This window comes from Lacerta agilis, chromosome 6, assembly GCF_009819535.1.
Source record: "Lacerta agilis isolate rLacAgi1 chromosome 6, rLacAgi1.pri, whole genome shotgun sequence".
Lineage (NCBI taxonomy): Eukaryota > Metazoa > Chordata > Lepidosauria > Squamata > Lacertidae > Lacerta > Lacerta agilis.
In genome coordinates, this window is record NC_046317.1 from 70099632 (window position 1) to 70119288 (window position 19657).

Sequence of the window (19657 nt, forward strand, 5' to 3'; positions counted from 1 at the left end):
AGAGAGCCTGAATGCCTCCTGAGCAGCCAACTGAGCAGCTTGGGAACAGAGGGGGAGGTGGCAGCCCTGTCGCCTCAACAACGTAGGGGAATCAAACGGAAGGGAGAGAGAAGGAGATTTGGGGTTCCCCAACTACTGTGTTGGAGACGTTCCCACCGAGCGCCACTTCCGGAATCTGAAAGTGACTGAATGGACGCTAGAACTTTAGCTCTGACTTGTACATATTTGTATAATAAAGCAATGTATATATACAGATCTGGAGTCGAGAGCCAGTGGGAAGCATCACTACCCCCCAACAACAATCCCTTAGCTTGTCTAACCTCTCCTGAAGGATATTTGCTACATTATTCTTCCAAGCCATGGACTATTAATTGTGTTTCTACCTTTGCTTTCTTTTGCCACTGCTTCTTCATTTTTTTATTAGTTTTTTGTGTTGTTGTTCCTATTTCTTTTAAAAAAAAAATATTGTTGCAATTCTTGTTAGCCACACTGAAAACTAAAATGTGGAATTAAAATAAGCTATTAAAAAACAACAACAACCCATGTCTTACGGTATGTTTGTAAAATAAGGGAGAGAGATTGCAGCTGAGAAGAGAAGAGCATGTTACCTGACAGGTGCCCCACGAGATTGTGCAGGTTTCAGCATGACTGTGATGGTTGTCTCTGTTTCATTCAGAGGAGAGTCTGCATCATATTCAGGCATTGATGGTGCTGTGGAGTAGAGGGGAGATCCATGGGTTAAATACGATCTCAGTCATGTCATGAGATTTGAAGCTAGTCACGGTACATTGACATTTGAGAATCAACACTGCAATTTTAATTCTTGGATGGCAATGACCTGGGCACTTGATTGCTATTTTAAAGTAATTAGGAAGAGCTGGACATTAAGCTATTCTTAGCCACTCTTGACTTCAACCTTAGTACTGTAGGACACCTTAGTATAGCTTTGGATATGTTTAAAGTTCCAAGGGAAAATGACTGAGATCCCAAGTTTGCCCCCCACCAGGGGCAGAGGAAGGGGGTGCAGTAGGGGCGGGCCACCCCTTGTGTCACCACTAAGAGGGGTGACAAAATGCCGGGTGCACTCACCGCAGGGCCTGCAGTGCACCCGAGCCATGCGCCTCTCCTGGGAGTGACACAGTGGATTGGGCGCCCATGGACTCCGCGCTGCATCAAATGGTCTGCCTGCTGCCTCCCCCTCATCTATAGGGCAGCTGAGTGGGAGGAGGCAGGCAGACTCCTCGGAGTCCCAGTGGAGAATCCTTCCCTGGCTTTCCCCGCCCCGTGGGCTGCTGCCCCTGACCCCATGGGTGGCTGGCATGCGCACCACCCCAGGTGCTCGATTGGCTAGATCTGCTGGTGGTTCCCACTGTGAGAAGTCTCCCTCAAACAGACTGCTACTCACAGAACACTCATATCTACATTTGCCAAGTCTCCCCTCCCACTAAGTCCCTTGTTGTGCCCCCTACGAATCTGTTCTAGATGGCTGAGGGACCCTCTAAAACAGCATTGAGTTCTGCAGGGTTATACAGAAATTGCCTTCTCCCCCTTCCCCAGTGGGATCCTCTGCTGGATGTTGGTCCCATCTGTGAATGAAAGGGGTTAGGAGGACCCAAGCAATTCTTTGCTTGAATTCTGCTCAGCTCCCTATATAATGCTTTTATGGGATGCAGAAGAAAAGTATTTATTATTGTGCTCTCCCTTGCAATTTCAGATCTTGACTTGCAGCTGATCTCTTGCCAGAGCCTTTTATTCAACAAATGGCTCCAGTATGTGCAGTTGCCTTTCTGTAAATTCCTGTACTACATTCCCAAACAGCTTGATGAACTGGGGAGAATCAAAACATCATGTTGGGGTTCTTTGGAGGGAAACTCTGAGAGATGCCAATGAGTGGCTGCTAATCTGTGGAGAACTTTGGGGCTGATCTACTCACCCATCTCTTAAACCCATCTCTCCCCCTCTCTCCATACACACACACACACACACACACACACACACATACATATAATACAAAATGTATTAAGCAGAAAGTGGCTGGACATGGGCAACAGGTTTTGCACACTGAGTTCTATATGGCAATCACTTATAATTCATAATATCCAATGTTTAGGGAGGTAGTATTACTATGCCACCTCGCTGGGTGAAAATGCAAACATTTTTCATCTACTAGTATAATTCAGTCATAAATCTCAAAGACATTTACCACTAGGAGCTTCCGCAGGTGAAAACTGAGATTGCACAAAGCTCAGTGATAGAGTGTATGCTTTGCATCTTTTCAAGAGCAATCCCTGGCTTATGGTAAATGGATCCAGGAAGCAGTGCTTGACTGGGGGGAGAAAAGACCACATTTCACAAATGCTGAAGAGCTTCCTTTGAGACTAGTTCTTTGTTAGCCTTGACAGTGCTAGATGGTTTGTTGTACCACTAGTTTCACTGCTAGAGCAGATATGAAGAAACTGAGTGTTGTATCCAACTAACTTGTGCTCAGAGTAGACCCACTGAAATTAATGAACCTGAATAATGTCAATTATTTCAGTGGGTCTACTCTGTGTATAGCCAACATTGGCTTAAAAGCTTGTATTTTCTCAAGATTATCCCCCGTTGAATACAACACCTGAGCTTTGAGTTTTTAGAGGACTACACCCCCCCCCGGCTGTACCCCTGTGAAAACTGAAATCTCTCTCTCTTTTCTTTGCAGTATAGTACCTGAAATTTTAGTTGCAATCCTTGTGGTGATGGGGGGTCCAAAGCCCTTCACTGTGCTGGCTTTGATGGTGAATGAGTAAGTAGTCCCTGGATACAGCCCTACAAAGAGATGATGAGTTTCATTCCTTAGTTTGAAGACCTTCCCTCTTTGGTTAGACAGGTCAGCGGTGGGATCTAGGGACCCAACAGCCTTGTATGTAATCTGAAATAAAGGAAACAGAAAATCAGAGGCCTTGTGTAATTTTGTAATGTTTTACTAATTCCCTTTCCTATTCCCATAAAGATCTAACTTTCAATTAGAATGCCTGGAAAAAAATCTATACAGCGGATGTGATACGAATGCAACTGTCCTAAGTTAGATAACTTGGCACCTGGTGGCTCTTCTCATCAAATCATAATTACACCATTTGTACATGTCACAGGGCATTTTTTATTGTTGTTATTTGGTAGTAATTTGCAACATATTAGCAGGTTAACGGGAAACATCAGAAAATGATGATATTTATCAATAAATCTCAAGATCGACCAAAAGCTTTTTGCTAAATTTACTCATCTCATAGATATCCAAGACCAGTTTGGTCTGGTAACATGCAATCTTGCTATCATTCTTAATTAGATTACAAATGTTCCACTTCATAGTGCTTTGATATATGGATTGAAAGTTGTTTATCTAAAAAGTTCACATCTGACTGGGACTGTGTAAAGCAAGATCCTTACACCTTTGCAATCACCCCTCGAAACGTCTTATTTTATTCCCCCCCCCCATTCCAGTAGCAACCACAGCTCATACAATAGCTGGTTTGTACGTATCTGGGGAATTAGGCAGTCTCTGAGCTACTGACACAGGTATGACATAGGAAAACTCCCAGGACCAAGGAAGCTGAGCAATCCCTAAGCTTCTCTAACCAAGCTTGAGGAAGCTCCCCAACTCAAATGAGCTGGCAACAAAGGGGTGGGTATCTTCCTACCTTTCCAGTGAAAGGAGATTACTTTTCATAGCTGATGTTTCACATTGGCCACACAATGCTGGGTCTTGATGCTGGTAATGTAGCATAAACACAAACAACTGGGAAACACTGGCCTGTGAGTGCTCCAATTGGAGAATAGCCTTTACCAAAGGTGTTATGGGACTCAAAGATGTGCTAAGAGGAAGGCATGTTTGGAAAACCTTCACCACAATCAACTCCCACCTGGAAACCTAGGTCCCCACTGTGGAAGGATGTGTGGATCCAGAATTGGCCTCCATTATCACTTACGGACTCACTGTTAAAACCATGTTTATGGAAGACAATCTTACTCAGCTACGAATGATCGCCAAAGAAGAAGAAGATATGAAAGAACCACAGCTGTCAACTTTTCCCTTTTCTTGCGAGGAATCCTATTCGGAATAAGGGAATTTCCCTTTAAAAGGGGGAAAGTTGACAGCTATGGAAAGAACCCTAACTTCATTACGCTTCATCAGGGCTAAATGGCCTCTGGCTTACAGGTAGTGCTTCTCAAATACAAAACAGTGAAATGTTTAGTAAACCTTTGCTATGCATTTCAGTGCTTTTCTATATTTGAGAAAACATTGGCTGCAAGCCAGAGACCACTTATTCAATTCTCCTTGATTCTTCCTCCTCCTCTTCTGATCACTGTCCTTGGCTTTCAGAGTTGCTATACAATTTCCACCCTCAGAAAGCAGGCACTTTAGTACAAACCCAAGCAAATATTCATGAATTAATATGTTGCTGCAGCTACTAACACCCCTTTAGAGAGCTACAAGCTTAAAGCACACCTTTTGAAATTCTGTCTAAGTTCCATTATACTTATCAACGGCCACTGTGCAGATGTACACACATATTCAGTGGTAAACCTCATGACTTATTTACCAACTAATTTCTTCTTTGTGTTCCAAATTCAATATAAAGGTGGCTCAATTTCGGCGGAACTGTCAATAAAATATACCACGCTCTACTGTTCCCTTAACCTTTCTTTGATATTACAGGATCCTTGCTTATATGTAATATAACACTGTGAATAAATCAATGTATGTTAATATACACACATCTTCAAATTTTTATGAAGGGCTTCACAGAAATCAAATTCACAGGTTATAAGAAAGTCTTGGGGTGGCGGGGGGGGGGAGGGGGGGAGAAACCACTATTTTATACTAGGAGGAACATATTGCATGCCAAACAAACAGGTAAATAAAATCCTTTGAATATGAAAGTATTAAATGTTAAATAATGCACCTGGGTGGCATGAGAATGAAGAAAGGTCACAAAATGTGGCTGATTCTATTATCTAAAGCAAATGGATTTAATCAGAAAATGTGCTACCAATTGATCAATGCCAAACATTTTGTTATGTAGAGATTTCTACTGGCAACAATACACAAAGCGGCCCATGGGAAGCTTAGAGGTAGAGCTCCCACTTTGCATGCTCAGGCTCAGCTACAGTCCTCTCTTGGTATGTTCCTTGCCTGAATCCTGGAGAGCAGCTGCTGTTCAGTGTAGACAGTGCTGAGCTAGATGGGTATGACTTAGTGTAAAGTGGCTTCTTATATTTAATCCAGCCAAAGGTGAGCACCTTTACATCCTGTTAATATCAATAAAGGTGTTATGCAATGGCTTAACCATCTCCCATTGAATTCAATGGCATCTAAAAGTGCTTGGCTTTGCATTCCATGCTTTGTCAAGGCCTATTGGACATGGCCTGGAAAAAGTGCCATGGAATTTTACAAGCTGAAGTATAAAATAAACTCTCATTCCTTGTCCTGCAAGCAACAGTGCTAATAAAAATACGTATGGGATTTTACTTCCCATGATAAAATTAATCCCCTGCCGCAAGAATTTTGCAAGAGAAATGGAGGTATTAAAAAACAGGTGCTTAGGTTCTTGAGTCGTCTCTAACATCCAATTCCAGTGTTTGCCAAATGAGGGGTGGCAGATAATTTGATCATTGAGGAATCCAATATGAACTGACTTGATCCTCATCTCCTGAAGTGAAGTATGCTCACAAATTCTGAGTCTAATCTGTGTATACTTGGCAGAGGGGGTGGGGGCAGATTGCTTTTTGAAACAGTCCTAAACTGGATCACTTTTTTCCCGCTGTTTCTTAAATAGCTGCTTGGGAACTTCTCACTAGTGTCAGTGCATTACCTAGGCAAGAGTGCAACACTCCCTCTATTTCTGTAGTTGCCATGTATCATACATGGTTCACTATAAAGGTAAAGGTAAAGGGACCCCTGACCATTAGGTCCAGTCATGGACAACTCTGGGGTTGCGGCGCTCATCTCACTTTACTGGCCGAGGGAGCCGGTGTACAGCTTCCGGGTCATGTGGCCAGCATGACTAAACCGCTTCTGACGATCCAGAGCAGCGCGCGGAAACACTGTTTATCTTCCCGCCAGAGTGGTACCTATTTATCTACTTGCACTTTGACGTGCTTTCAAACTGCTAGGTTGGCAGGAGCTGGGACTGAGCAATGGGAGCTCACCCCATTGCAGGGATTCAAACCGCCAACCTTCTGATCGGCAAGCACTAGGCTCAGTGGTTTAACCCACAGTGCCACCCGCGTCCCTTGGTCCACTATCCCCTGCCCCATAATTGGCAAATATTGCGTGATTTGATCCAAGTAAATCATCCTGTGGGCCCCCAATAATTTGTGTTTTGATTATTGGTTTTTTTTCCCAAACAAGAGTTTCTATGTCTTTTCCCCCTCCTCCCAAATGATTGAAGATGTTTGTTTTTTCTAACCATCAGACTTTCATTTGTAAAGGTCACACTTACATGATATATGCCCTGCCCTCAGGACACAACATGTGAGGAGACACAATGAATCACACAGTACCCATTTTTAAAAAGTTTAGGTCAATTTTAGCAATGAATGAACACGCTCCAAACATCCACCAACACAGTAGCTACCTTGTTCAATGCATAGTCACATGCAGTGATAGAAAATCTACCCTTTTTATCAGCCTGACTGCAAGTCTGATCAAAGAGGAGAACTAATAGAGCAATACAAAACCCATGCAGGGAGCAGCTGAATGAAGCAGCAAATTCACCATCATACCTAAAGGCAGGGACTGGCCAGGTCAGAAGGTAGGGATTGGTTTCTGCTTTTCTTGTCAGCTCCAAGCAGGCACAGCTAAGTAGCCTTAGGAGCAAGTTTCTCAGGGTTTCCATGGGGCTTTGGATCCTGCAAATCTAAAGCCACTTGCACCCCACCACAAAACATTTAGAAGGTTTTCCAAAGACTACCACCAGCATGAGAAACACTGTACTTAGCTGTACTTAGCTGTACAGAAGTCAGGCTGGGCTCCAATGGTACCTTGGACAGCTCCAGGCCAAGCTAAATTGCAGCTCCAGTTTTTGCCAAAAGGGGTGGGGGGGAGCAGAGGGGGAAAGATAGTGAATAATCTTAGATGCAGAATAATTATGCTTTCCCCAGAGTATGTATGTGCAGATTTGCTTAAACAATAGGCTTTGTTCTAAGTGGTTATTTGTTCACATTGAAATTGGGTATTTCTAGTGCAGGTTACACCTAATCACCACAATAATGTATGCAAATTATTATGGTAACTCCAATATAAGCCTCATCACATTGCCCTCCCCCATATAGGTTGCAATTCTGTGTACTTCCCATCACAGGACACAGCCTGGCTAACCCTTCTGCCCTAATTCCAATGCAATATTGAGTCTAGAAGCTGCAAATGTTTATTCATGCCACAAAATCCAAATGGTCTTGTGACACTGACAAGTGAGGAGCAGGGAAAGGGGAGACTTAAGAAATCACTGCATTTGTGACCTTGCCAGCATCTGAACTCTGGCCCTCTGGGGAATGCATCTCTTCTTGGCTTAAAAAACAAAACAAACAAAAAAAACCAATTCTTTACTTCTTCTGGGAGCCAAACCCCTGGAAACAGAGCTATTTATATGTTGAAGCTTGTCACAGCCTTGTACACATAGCTGGAGCAGACCAGTTGAAAGAATAAACAAGGGATTATCGGGTGGCTGCTACAGAAGTGAGCTCAATTGCTAAAGCATTTAAGGTTAAGAAACAAAAAGAAACTAACAAGAAACAGCAGCACACTCATTCATTCCATTGGCAGTTTATACGGTTTACATCTCACCTAGCATTAAGTATTGGGTGCTTCCTGACTGGACTTAGCATTGTTGTTCAGATATCACAAAGAGATCATTGGCAAAAAAAAAAAAATCAACTTATTACATTTTTCACATAAAGGTCGAGTCTGAATTTGTTTTTTTTATGATCTGGCAAGTCAACAATGGTGCATGGATGCTGTGATAAACTTGGATGTACAAGGAATGCTGATTCCACAACAAACACCCATCTAGAAACCACCATTGACTCAGTTTCTTCGAGACAAATGTGAATATTGAATGATAAATGCTTTTCAAGCACACCTGTAGATCCATGCATACTCTTTCATTATGTGGATAGCACTGATGAACCAGACAAGATTAAAATAAAGGCAGCGGACTGTATCCCCTGACTGTTTCCCCCTTTTTACTAATTAAATAACTGATGGATTTTTAAGGCATTTCTCTTTTTGAAGCCTTGATTATTGCTGTTTTTGTGAATCAGTTAACAATTATTTGTGCATTATAGCTGTGTTAAGTAGTCCAGTGTTGGGGTAATTAGGGTCACTAGATCAAAATTTGTAAAATGAATGATAATGGCTGAGCTTCCATCTCTAGTCTGTTGCGTTCCAAGACACTATGAAACAAGGGTCATCCATATTGTTCACCGATACTCTGCAATTACTCTATAATAAATTGATACGCTGAAATAAAGGGTTGCTATTTATTTATGTGATTTTTAAACCCGTCAAGGAAATTTAAAACAATAAAATGCATCAATATACATTTTAATATTTAGAGTAGCTTTCAATATAAAATACACATTTCAAAATAGAGGAATCATTTAACACACACTTCACAATTCCTGTTTAATTAACTAGTATTATAAACTTTTTGGCAAACCTGATGGGCGGTGGAGGGAGAGAGGGCTCAGTTCATGGCTGAGGTCCCAGAAGATACCAATGCAAGTCTCCCTCTCAAGAACATACAACCTCCCCCTGTAGGACATTTTCTTCTCCCTGCTCTCAGTCAACATGTGGTGGCAGCAGAACAAACAGCTTACAGCTGCCATGCATTCATCTTAAATGAAAATTAACCCAGTTTAAGGGTATGAGAGGCCTACAGTTTTTACTCCAACAGGTTTTTCTAACTGGATAAATGGGGTTTTATGAACCACCAGTGTCTACTTAGTATGGTTTTAAATGTATTTGCTGGTTTTGCATTTTTATCTGTTTTTCAAAATTTTATTTAGTGTCTATTGCCTTGGTTATTTAGAAGGCAGTAAATAAATACATAAATTATAACAGTGATAAACATAATAACAACAGCCATCAGAACGATCAGAGAGCAGCACATATAAGTTGACTAGTTGTGGACTTACATTCTGGGGGCCCTGAAGCTTGAACTGTTATGGGTCCCCCTTCACAACCAGTAACAAGGTCTGGGTAACCACTGTTATCTTCTTCAATCGGGTTGTTCCACAACAGATCACGGCACCATGACTCTGTGCTACTGACTCTCAAACTTTGAGATCATTGAAATATATACAACAACAAAATGAATCAATTTGACTCAAATCAATGTGACTCGGATTGGGTCTACTAAACCCAAAATTCTTAAGCATTGTGGACTAAAGTCACGTCTGGGGCCGCTCTGGGATGAGGGGCGCTGAAGCTTCATTAGTTTCATAGAACATCTGCCCCTGAAGTTGACTACTTTTCACAGTTCTTAATGGGATTGCAACTCACACTGGCATTTGGGAATTGCAGGGCTTACGGTAAAGAAAGATGGTGCATCCATGAGGCAATGCTCTTCATTATTTTATTATAAACTGCTCGACTTGTGAATTGCTTTAAACTTCCCATTTACTGGTGCACACCCTTGCGGGGGAGGCATACCTACCTTTTCAAACTTTAGAAATTCTCTGCAAAATTTGATTACTTGGAGCAAAGGTGTAGTATTGCAAATTACATTTCCAATTTCGTAAAAAGCTTGAGTAAATCTCAGCAATCAAACACAGTTTAATTGAGTGTAAGGGGTTAAAGCAATCTGAGCATGTGCCAACTGTGGCTGCCAGTGTGCGTAGCAGATGAATGCACACTGTATGGGCACAAAATCAGCCCACTCAAAATAATCACAAGTTAAATTCTGAGAAAGAGATGAAATGAAAGGGGTCTCCTTTGAATATATATCAGTACTACAAGTTTAGATTTTTTGTGGGCTCATTAATGTCTAATTTGGTGGTATCACTAGTCTCTATTTGAAGCAGGTCAACTAAGTTGTCTCTGCCTGCCGCTCTTCAAAAAGCAGACTGGCGACAGTTCAGCTGGGCTCACGTTTGGCAAAAAGAAATAAATCTCTCCTGACATTAATGACCTTGATCGAAGCATAAATCCTATGACTGCATTGTACCCCCCCCCCAAAAAAAGAAAAAGATGAGCTGTCTGCTTTCCCAAGCATGACATCGTCTATCACAAATGAAAGCATTCTTCCTATGGGGAAGAATGTCAGAGATAAAAGGTTGCTATGACACACACCTTAGCTACATTCAGGTTGGATTCCTGCAATGTGCTTTACAGGGAGCTTCCTTTACAGATTCTTCAGAAGCTTCAAGTTGGCCCAGAATGCAGTTGCAAACATGTTGGTCGGTGCTCACCCATGGAATTACATTCTACTGCTTGTGTGACAGCTGCACCGTGTGTGACAGCCCTTCAGATATTGGACGAAGGTTATCATGTCACCTCTAAGTCTTGTCTTCTCCAGGCTTAACATGCTCAGCACTCTTAACCATTCCTCATAAGGCCATTATCATCTTGGCCACCCTTCTCTTCTCCACACACTCCAGCTTGTCAGTTACAGATAGGTAGCCGTGTTGGTCTACCATGGTCAAAACAAAATGAAAAATGAAAAAAATTCCTTCCAGTAGCACCTTAGAGATCAACTAAGTTTGTTCTTGTTTAAGTGTATCTGAAGAAGTGTGCATGCACACGAAAGCTCATACCAAGAACAAACTTAGTTGGTCTCAAAGGTGCTACTGGAAGGAATTTTTTTTCATTTTTCATTTTGTTTTGACCATGGCAGACCAACACGGCTACCTATCTGTAACTGGAACTATGGAAGGCACCACATTGAGCCGCATGAAATGGAAGTCCATCAACCTCACCAAGAAACTTGCAGTAATACCCCTACCCACTCTCTCACTATATATAAGGGTCTGGTGACTTCTGTTTCAGTGTATCTGAAGAAGTGTGCATGCACATGAAAGCTCATACCAAGAATAAACTTAGTTGGTCTCTAAGGTGCTAATGGAAGGATTTTTTCCATTTTCCATTTTGTTTTGTCCAGCTTGTCAATATCCTTAAACTGTGGTGTCTAGAACTGGACACAGTACTCCACATGGCATCAGTCCAAGGCAGAATGGAGCAGTGCTATTACTTCTCTTGACCTGGATACTATATTTCTGTTGATAAAGCCTAGAATTGAAATCACCCCCACCCCCTTTTGTACTGCTTCTCTATGTCCTGCCTCAGGATTGAGGCATGGTTGCATCATCATCATCATATTTGTACCCCACTCACATGACTGGGTTGCCCCAGTTCCAACATATACAAAAACATAATAAAACACTACACATTTTTTTAAAAAATGATTCCCTGTATAGAGCTGCCTTCAGATGTCTTCTAAAGGTTATGCAATTATATAGGTGCTCATCTCCTTGACATCAAGTGGGAGGGTGTTCCACAGGGTATGAGGCACAGGGTTGATGAGAATGCTGGAAGGAGGGGTTGACGCACCCTTACATTGCTCTGGTGCCCTCATTGGCTCCCTAGCTCAAAATGTGGAATGTGCTTGGCTGAGCTCACCGACACTTTCATCCTGGGGAAATGTGTTCTGCTACAGTCTTAGCTGCCTGTGGAGTGCTTCACTTACTTGCATGGTGCTGGTTCCTGCTGCAACCGCTTCTTCTCTGGCATTGTTTGGGGACCTTCAGAGTTGCAGGGCCTGGAATTCAGACCTGTATCCTAGCCTCATGGCACCACTGGGCATGAACCAAATCAGGGGCTTAGTAAAAACAAAACTTTGGCCTTCTGTTCTAAGTACTAAGGCCTTGTAAACCAAAGTCATTATAAAGCCAGCAATACAATACTGTAAACAGCTTCCAATGTAAATACATCAGCTGCAATCTTGATTTCCTTGTTCCATGTGGCAAACAAATAAACCCTCATAATCCTGCTTCTTAACAAAAGCTCCCTGTATCAAGATTACTTTCCATTTTCAAAATATAAAAGAAAAAGAATTAAGGTAGCCTTTTTTGCCCAGAGTCTGTCTTCCCAGGAATTTGACGTGTTCCTGCCAAGTTGCTTGCACGGTGCAGCTAACTCATTTCTATCTCAAAGTGAAATCCTAACTAGATTTAGAGTTCATGGTGCTTTGGGAAGGAAGTGTTTTCTTTGATTTCAGCCTCTGTCTTTGACAAGGGAGATTGGTTTTAGGAGAATACAACACTTCCAGCCCTCCTAGTCTTCAGTGCTTCCACGTTCCTGTCAGTTTTTGCTACTTCCTCATGTGATGTGACATTAAATGCAAACTATTTGAGCTAACTGGCATATAAAACTTATCTCTGTAGCCATCGCACAATACCCTATGTGGAGCAACATTAGCAGGCAGAGCCAGATCAAACTTAACAGCTAAATCTTGGATTATTTATTTGCTGCTCAGGGATTTCTCTATCAAGCACGGTTTTGGGTTTTTCATAAAGCTAAGCATGAAGTTAAAATTCATTAGAAGACGATAATCTGGAACAGCTGAATATATCAGTGATCTTGCATACAGATCATAGTGCCTGCCAGGGAGCACAGCAGCGTTCTACACTGGCTGTCAATTAGTTTCTGGGCCCAATTCAAAGTGCTGTTTTTGACATCTAAAGCTGTAAACAGCTCAGGACCACAAAACCACAAGGACCACCTCTCCCCATATGAACCTACCTGGACTGTGAGATCATCCTCTGAGGCCCTTCTTTGTGTGCCTCCTCCATGAGAGGTCCGGAGGATGATGACACAAGAACGGGCCTTTTCTGCAGTGGCTCCCCATTTGTGGAACACTCTCCCCAGGGAGGTTCACCTAGCATCTTCATTATATACCTTTAGGTGCCAGGCAAAACTTTCCTCTTCAACCAGTGATAGATGTGTCTGTTTACCTTTTTATAGCAAGCTGCTGGTCATCATCCTGTACCTGTACCTAGGATTTCATTGAATTTACTGTTCTCCCTGCCCCTCCTCCAATGATTTAGTACAGCAGCAGGGAATATCAGTCTTAAGTGCTGAGCACATACACTGCCCTGAACTGTTTTGCCTCTGGGCAACCCCCTTTTTGTCCCTAGCCCCCACCCACCACAGGAATTTGTCTCACACTGTTTTTTTCAAATGTTGTTGTTAGTATCCACCTATCTCAAGGGACAATGGAAGAGTGTGCCAAACCATTGGAGAGTTACAGTGCCTGCTGTGGATGCAAAGACTGATACGGGAGAGAAGAGACATGTTTTGTTGCAGCAGGGGCAGATGGAGGCATCCGGTTTCACTTTTACAGACGCACCATGGTGTTTGTTCTCCCTGTGCTCCTCCCTCCTCTGCTCTGGTTCCTGCTGTGGATACACAACCTGAATGATAGTCTCTAGACACAGCAGTCACCTGCAAGGGATTCCCATACAGCGGGGTTAATGCTGCCAGTCTTCACATCCCATTTGCAGTCTCTTTGTAACACAGAGATGTTCTGCCAATGGTCCTCAAGGCAGCTCCCCGTAGAGCATATCCTTGGGGATTCCTGCTATCTTCCATTCTGTGGATATGACCAAAGCCTAGACATCACTGAGACAGGAGGGCAAACATGCTGGAAATGTCAGCTTGGGAAAACACATCTTTGTTTGAGACTCTGTCCTGCCATGTGATCTTCCTGGTGCACTTTCATCTCGGTGTGGAGATGTGCATGATATCCCCCTTCCCATGGGCTCAAGGTTCTCCCCCTCCTCACTTCATCCCCACAACAATCCTGTATGGTAGATAAGTTTGAGTGGCAGTGACTCACCCAAGTTCACCCAGTGTTCCACTGCCGGACGCTTGTCGCTGCAGCCATGCAACCTGGTAAGTTGTGCAACCCTGGCATTGGTTAGGGGCGGAGGAGGCAGCAGCAGCCCTGGGAGGTGGCACTTTCCTGTTTCACTTCAAGCAGCTAAATCGGGTGGGCTGCCCCTGTAATCACTGCACCACATTGGCTAGTATCCAGACTGATTTCATTGGGATTCACAAAGCTCTCTTCTTCCAGACGTACAGAGAGAAAATGAAAAAAAAAAAATCTGAATCTCCCTTGTAGGGGGCATCCTCAATGGGTATTTGCAAGAAAAAAGATGATTTAGCCAATCAAGGAGCCTTGCTGGCTGAAAAGAATAATTCTATCTACTCCTATAGTTAACCGCTGAGCTTGCCCCAAGATGGCAGAGAGGGAGGAAAAAAGCACAAAAGTGGAAGGTGTGATCATTTCCTGTCATTGTCTGTTCGAAACAATGACTCTGATTGCTGTTTGTATAAGTGCCTTCACAAGTTACACTGTCAAGCTGTCCTAGATTGAGTTTCTACTCGCCAAGAAAAATTGAAAAGAAGCTGTTTCAATGCAAGAGAAAGGAGGAAATAGCCTGTGCAATTTCCCAGCCCCATTTTTCTATTTTTTAAAAATTAATACCTATACACTTCCCACCCAGCAATAATTTCCTATAAGTATAGCCTGACTAGCCATGTACAGTTTGAGAACCACAGAAATGCAACCTATTCAAAATTAACTAGGAACAGGTAGAGTAGATTTTGCCTGTCAGAATGAAGTTGACAAGAGGTATGTTCCAAAACCAGATTCATTTTACATCCCCTAAAACCATGTCAGGCATTTGTGATGTATCTTCAGTATGGTTTTGTACACTTCAGTGTAGGGAAGGCAGGGTAGAAATTATTTACATAAATAGGGACAAAAAACGGGAGCTCACCCCGTCGAGGGGATTCGAACCGCCGACCTTCTGATCAGCAAGCCCTAGGCTCTGTGGTTTAACCCACAGTGCCACCTGCATCCAGAAAGGCAGGATACAAATCTATTAAAGAAGTAAACACTTAAGAAGACAGAGTACTATTTGTTCATTGCCCCGCAGGTGCTCAGACACTGTCCATACCACAGGCTGCAAAAGTGCTACTGCACAAGGGTTTGTTAAATAAATAAATAAGTAAATCTGGGAACAGTTGTACCTTGGTGAGTAGCCCACAGAGGAAGCCAAGTGTTTTAAAAATTGTGAGTGGTGTGAAGGTGAGCGAGGTTAATTGCTGAGGATGTAGGCTTAAGCTTCTCACGCTGAGAGTCTCGGAACTGAACTGATCTTGATAGGATCTGGCAGTTCCTTAAAAGTTATACCTCATTAGGCTTTAGTAGCAAAGGAAAATTGGAAAGCCAGAGAGAGAGACATTTGGGCAATTTCCCTGCTGAAGAAGAAACTATTTTCCTTGGCTTTAACGCATTTGTCATAATGCACACGTTCTCTGAGGAGTAGCTTTCCTGCCTCTTTGTTGTGTTCCTATTCCACTTAGTAACAGGAAGCACAAGTGCCAAGTTCAATGCAAGCTTCATAGCTCTGTTCATGGGACACTGTGCAAGCTGTTCCCACAGGGGAACTGTGCTGCCGTAGCATTTGCTGCCCTGTGTAAAACTGCAGAGCGTGTAAAATCAGACTTTTTTTTTAATACAACTGTTCCAAAAAGATGGTCACTTTGAAGAATATTCTCCAAATATTCTGCACCATTTTTTATGCGTAAGTTGCCTTCCGTTCCCTCTACACACATACACACGTGCACACAATGCTGGTTTGCACAACACAACAAGCCAAATCGTGGCTTAGCAAGACCATGGAAATGGGCTCCAGAAAGAAGCTGGTTTTGCTCCTCTCTGGTCCTTTTTACTGTCATGCTGTGCTGATCTGAGCCAAAGTTTGCTTAAGCATGGATAGCTCAGCAAGTAGTGTATGAGACTCTTAATCTCAGGGTCATAGGTTTGAGCCCCACATTGGCAAAATATGCTTGTATTCCAGAGGGTTGGTCTAGATGACCCTCGTGGTCCCTTCCGATTCTACGATTCTATGGCTTCTGAACTGGGACTTGTAGCTAAGCTCTCCCTTCGCTGGTCACGAGTTGTAGCAGAGCCAGCCTGCCCATGACTTGGGGTGAGGTGCCTCCGTCAGGCAGCAGAAGTGCTCCACCCACCCACCCCCACTGCTTCTGCCACTGAGAGGGAGGCATTCTGGGACAAAGCATTGCTGCTCGTCTTCCCTGCGCCCCCCCAGCAGAGAAGCTAAGCAAGTGGCAACAGATTGAGGAGCGCCCCAGCTCCTGTTGAGTTCTGGGAGAGCTGGGGTGTCCTTGCTCACCAGTTGTCAATTGTCTAACCCCCCCCCCCCCGCAGTAGGGCAAGGGGCGAGCCAATTGGCAACACTTTGAGAAGCACTCTGGATCCCACTAAGTTCAGCGAGCAGTGGGGCACAGTGGTGGTGGAAATGGGGCAGGAGGTGGCAATTCACATTTCACCTCAGGAGGTGAAATGGTATAGGCTGCCCCTGAGTTGTAGCCAGGAACAAAGCTTGCCTCACCGCTGCATTAAAAAGGGATTCTTTTTTAATCCTATTGTAAAATGTACTGTTTTAAAGGCAAAAGCCATTATTTGGAAACATAGTGATGCAAAGAGCCTCTGGAATGATCTTCTGACATCCATAATTTTGTAGTCATTACTTGCTGAATGGATATACAGTGGTACCTTGGTTTTTGAACGTCTCCGTCAACGAACATTTCGGAATTTGAACATCGTAAACCCAGAAGGAAATGCTTCGGTTTTCGAAGATGCCTCGGAAGTCAAAACAGAAATGCAGCTTCTGTATTGAGATTTCCGTTTTGAGTTTTCGGTTTTCGAATGTTTCGGAACGCAAACGGTCTTCTGGAACGAATTACATTTGAAAACCGAGGTACCACTGTAATGCAATATGTCTTGCATTTCCTTTTCTCACAACCTGTGCCTGTACATTTAGCGCTGTATGTTATAATTGCTACAACAGCCAGAAAAATCATTAAATAGTCCGCAAAGACCCTCAGCAATTTTCAAGTGCTCTGTGTGGGGTGGAGAGAGTTGGTGAACCACTGTGGTAGATAATTTCTCATCGCTGGGAGAATATTTAGCAAACAATATCCAGTGTTGCTGCCTCAAAACAGGTTGCACATCCTGGGTGAGCACTTTAGCACACATGAGACTCCAATATGAAGTACAAAAGAGATCCCGACAGTGTTAAAAAAACACCAACAACTATTAAAGTAAATTCCAACTTGGAATAGATGTCATTCTGACTATTGTTACAAGTTAGTGATATTGCAGTGTTTCTGCCTGTGACTAAATACTTATGAAAGAAACATGTTTCAAACAGCTTTTACTTATTCTTATGGGAAAATACCAGAAGCTTGAAAATTAAACAGGATTACCAATGCACTGGGGAAGTGGGGAAATCATCACAAAGTAATAGAAAATCAAGGTTTTTTGTAATTAATTCAAATTAAGAGTAATTATTGGAAAAGTAATGATTCGCATCAAAGTGATTGCCTAAAGACCCAGCAACTGAAGAATGCTTTGATACATTTTATATATACATGTGCCCCCACTGCTTTTGATTGTCAAATGATGCCCAGTTGATTGACCTAAATAAACAGAAGCTAATGTTTTCTCTATCATAAACTCTAAACAAAATAATTGGAGATTCTGTATCTGTCAACTGAGTTTTGGAATTACTGAATGGCCAGATCTGCTTAATAATATGACATCTGCTGTGCTGTGGAAACCAACCGTGGCTGCCATTCAAAGGCTTTTGCAAATCAATGAACATGCATGACGATTTAAAAAATAATAATAATCTTGCTTTGAAAAGCAGACTGGCAGAACACACCACCAAAAATGCTTGAATGATTGGGACTAGGAGAAGGTAGGGAAGCTGATAATGAAATCCACAAGTCCCACCTCTTATCTCACCCGTGTTTTATCCAAATCAAGTTCCCACCATATCCTTCTGAAAAGAGTAATGCATAAAGAAGCCTATTACAAATCAGTAGGGCGAGGGTTGACCCCTCTGAGCACAAGTACAGTGGTACCTTGGTTTGCAACCGTTTTGGATTAAAACCGTTTTGGATTACAACCACGTCAAACCTGGAAGTGTGCCCCCCCTTTTGGGATTACAACCTATTATTATTATTATTATTATTATTATTATTATTATTATTATTATTTGAGGCCCCATTGGCGAAAGCGTGCCTTGGGTTACAACCTGTTTTGGTTTACAACCAGACCTCTGGAACGGATTGTGGTTGCAAACCATGGTACCACTGTAACTACTTTCATGGCTATTTGGACTTTCAGGTTAGTTCAGAATTTTCTGGACTACATGGATTTGGAAGTTCACGAAGTATTGTGAAGAACTCTAGTAGCCATTGAGGCAACTAGTAATTGCATTCCTCTCTGTGATCTGACAGTACAGCTCTACGAGAACCGTGTTCCAACCCCTAGTTTGGAAACTAGGATGCATCAGAAAGTTTCAGTAAGTATTATTATTATTTCATTATGTCTTAAGTAGGGTGGTATCTTACTGTATTCTAGACTATGCAAGAGAGCCCTGAGTTTCACTGACTTTCATATTTGAATTATGTCCTTTTTTGTATCCTGAATCTACCGCTAATTTTTTATCCCATTCATTAGAGGCCTCTGCAAAAGACACTACAGCTAAGAATCAGCTCCACACATTATATAATTTGACTTCTAGCTCAGGATGCATTATGCCACTTTTACTGACCCTTCAACCCACACACCAGATCTAGACCATCATATCCCACCCACTGCTATTTATTCTCTCCATACATTGTGTATTTTGTGTTTTGTATTTTTATGTTGTGAGCAACCCCGTGATCTTCAGATGAAGGGTGGCATTCAAATTTATTAAATAAAAATAAAATAATTCCAATCACCCCCTGCCAGCACAGCCATGTTAGCAGGGGTTAATGGGAGTTGTAATCCAAAACATCTGGAAGAAACCAGTAGATAGATAGATGGATGGATAGATAGATAGATAGATAGATAGATAGATAGATAGATAGATAGAATGTCCAGTAGCACCTTAGAGACCAACTAAGTTTGTTCTTGGTATGAGCTTTTGTGTGCATGCACACTTCTTCAGATACCAAAAAGAAGTGTCTAAAGAAGTGTGCATGCACACGTAAAGCTCATACCAAGAACAAACTTATTTGGTCTCTAAGGTGCTACTGGACAATTTATTTATTTATTTATTGTATATTTCTACGGCGTCAGAACAAAACGGCTACTTACCTGAATCTGGAAGAAACCAGGTTGGGAAAGCTGTGCTAAAGTATAGTTAACAGATAAAAATCCTGTAGTCTTTGTCCGCAAGAATAAAAGATGACCTAATATCAGCAAAGCATGCAATTTACCGTACAAAAATAAATCAGAAATGGGATAAGAGATCACTTATACAGTAGTTGCTTTTTCCTCTGACATTTTGTTTTATTGCAGCTACATTTTCAAGCTGAAAGATTGAGGAAACAATGCAAGCAACTAGAAGGAAATGTCAATGAAAGGACATTTCTTGGTAGGAATAGGAATGATAGGGCTTCAAAGAGTTTCTTGAGTGTGTTTTGATTGCTGTACAAACTTCTTATTTTACAAGATAAAACAACTTTCACTTCTTGGATATTTAAATGTCTTCTTTCTGGAGAAGTTATTATATGAAACAGCATTTATTG

The 19657-nt window shown here is 42.3% G+C and overlaps 1 protein-coding gene across 12 annotated transcripts in view; it reads right to left on the bottom strand.

Moving 5' to 3' along the window:
- PTPRT (protein tyrosine phosphatase receptor type T) overlaps window positions 1-19657 on the bottom strand; it is a 582389-nt gene that overhangs the window by 123238 nt on the left and 439494 nt on the right. For all 12 annotated transcript variants that reach the window (XM_033153370.1, XM_033153371.1, XM_033153372.1 and 9 more), the window contains exons 10-11: window positions 2707-2908; window positions 609-711 (exon numbers count right to left, since the gene is read on the bottom strand). In XM_033153370.1, the coding sequence (XP_033009261.1) occupies window positions 609-711; window positions 2707-2908 (305 nt within the window). The remainder of the gene's footprint in view (window positions 1-608; window positions 712-2706; window positions 2909-19657) is intronic.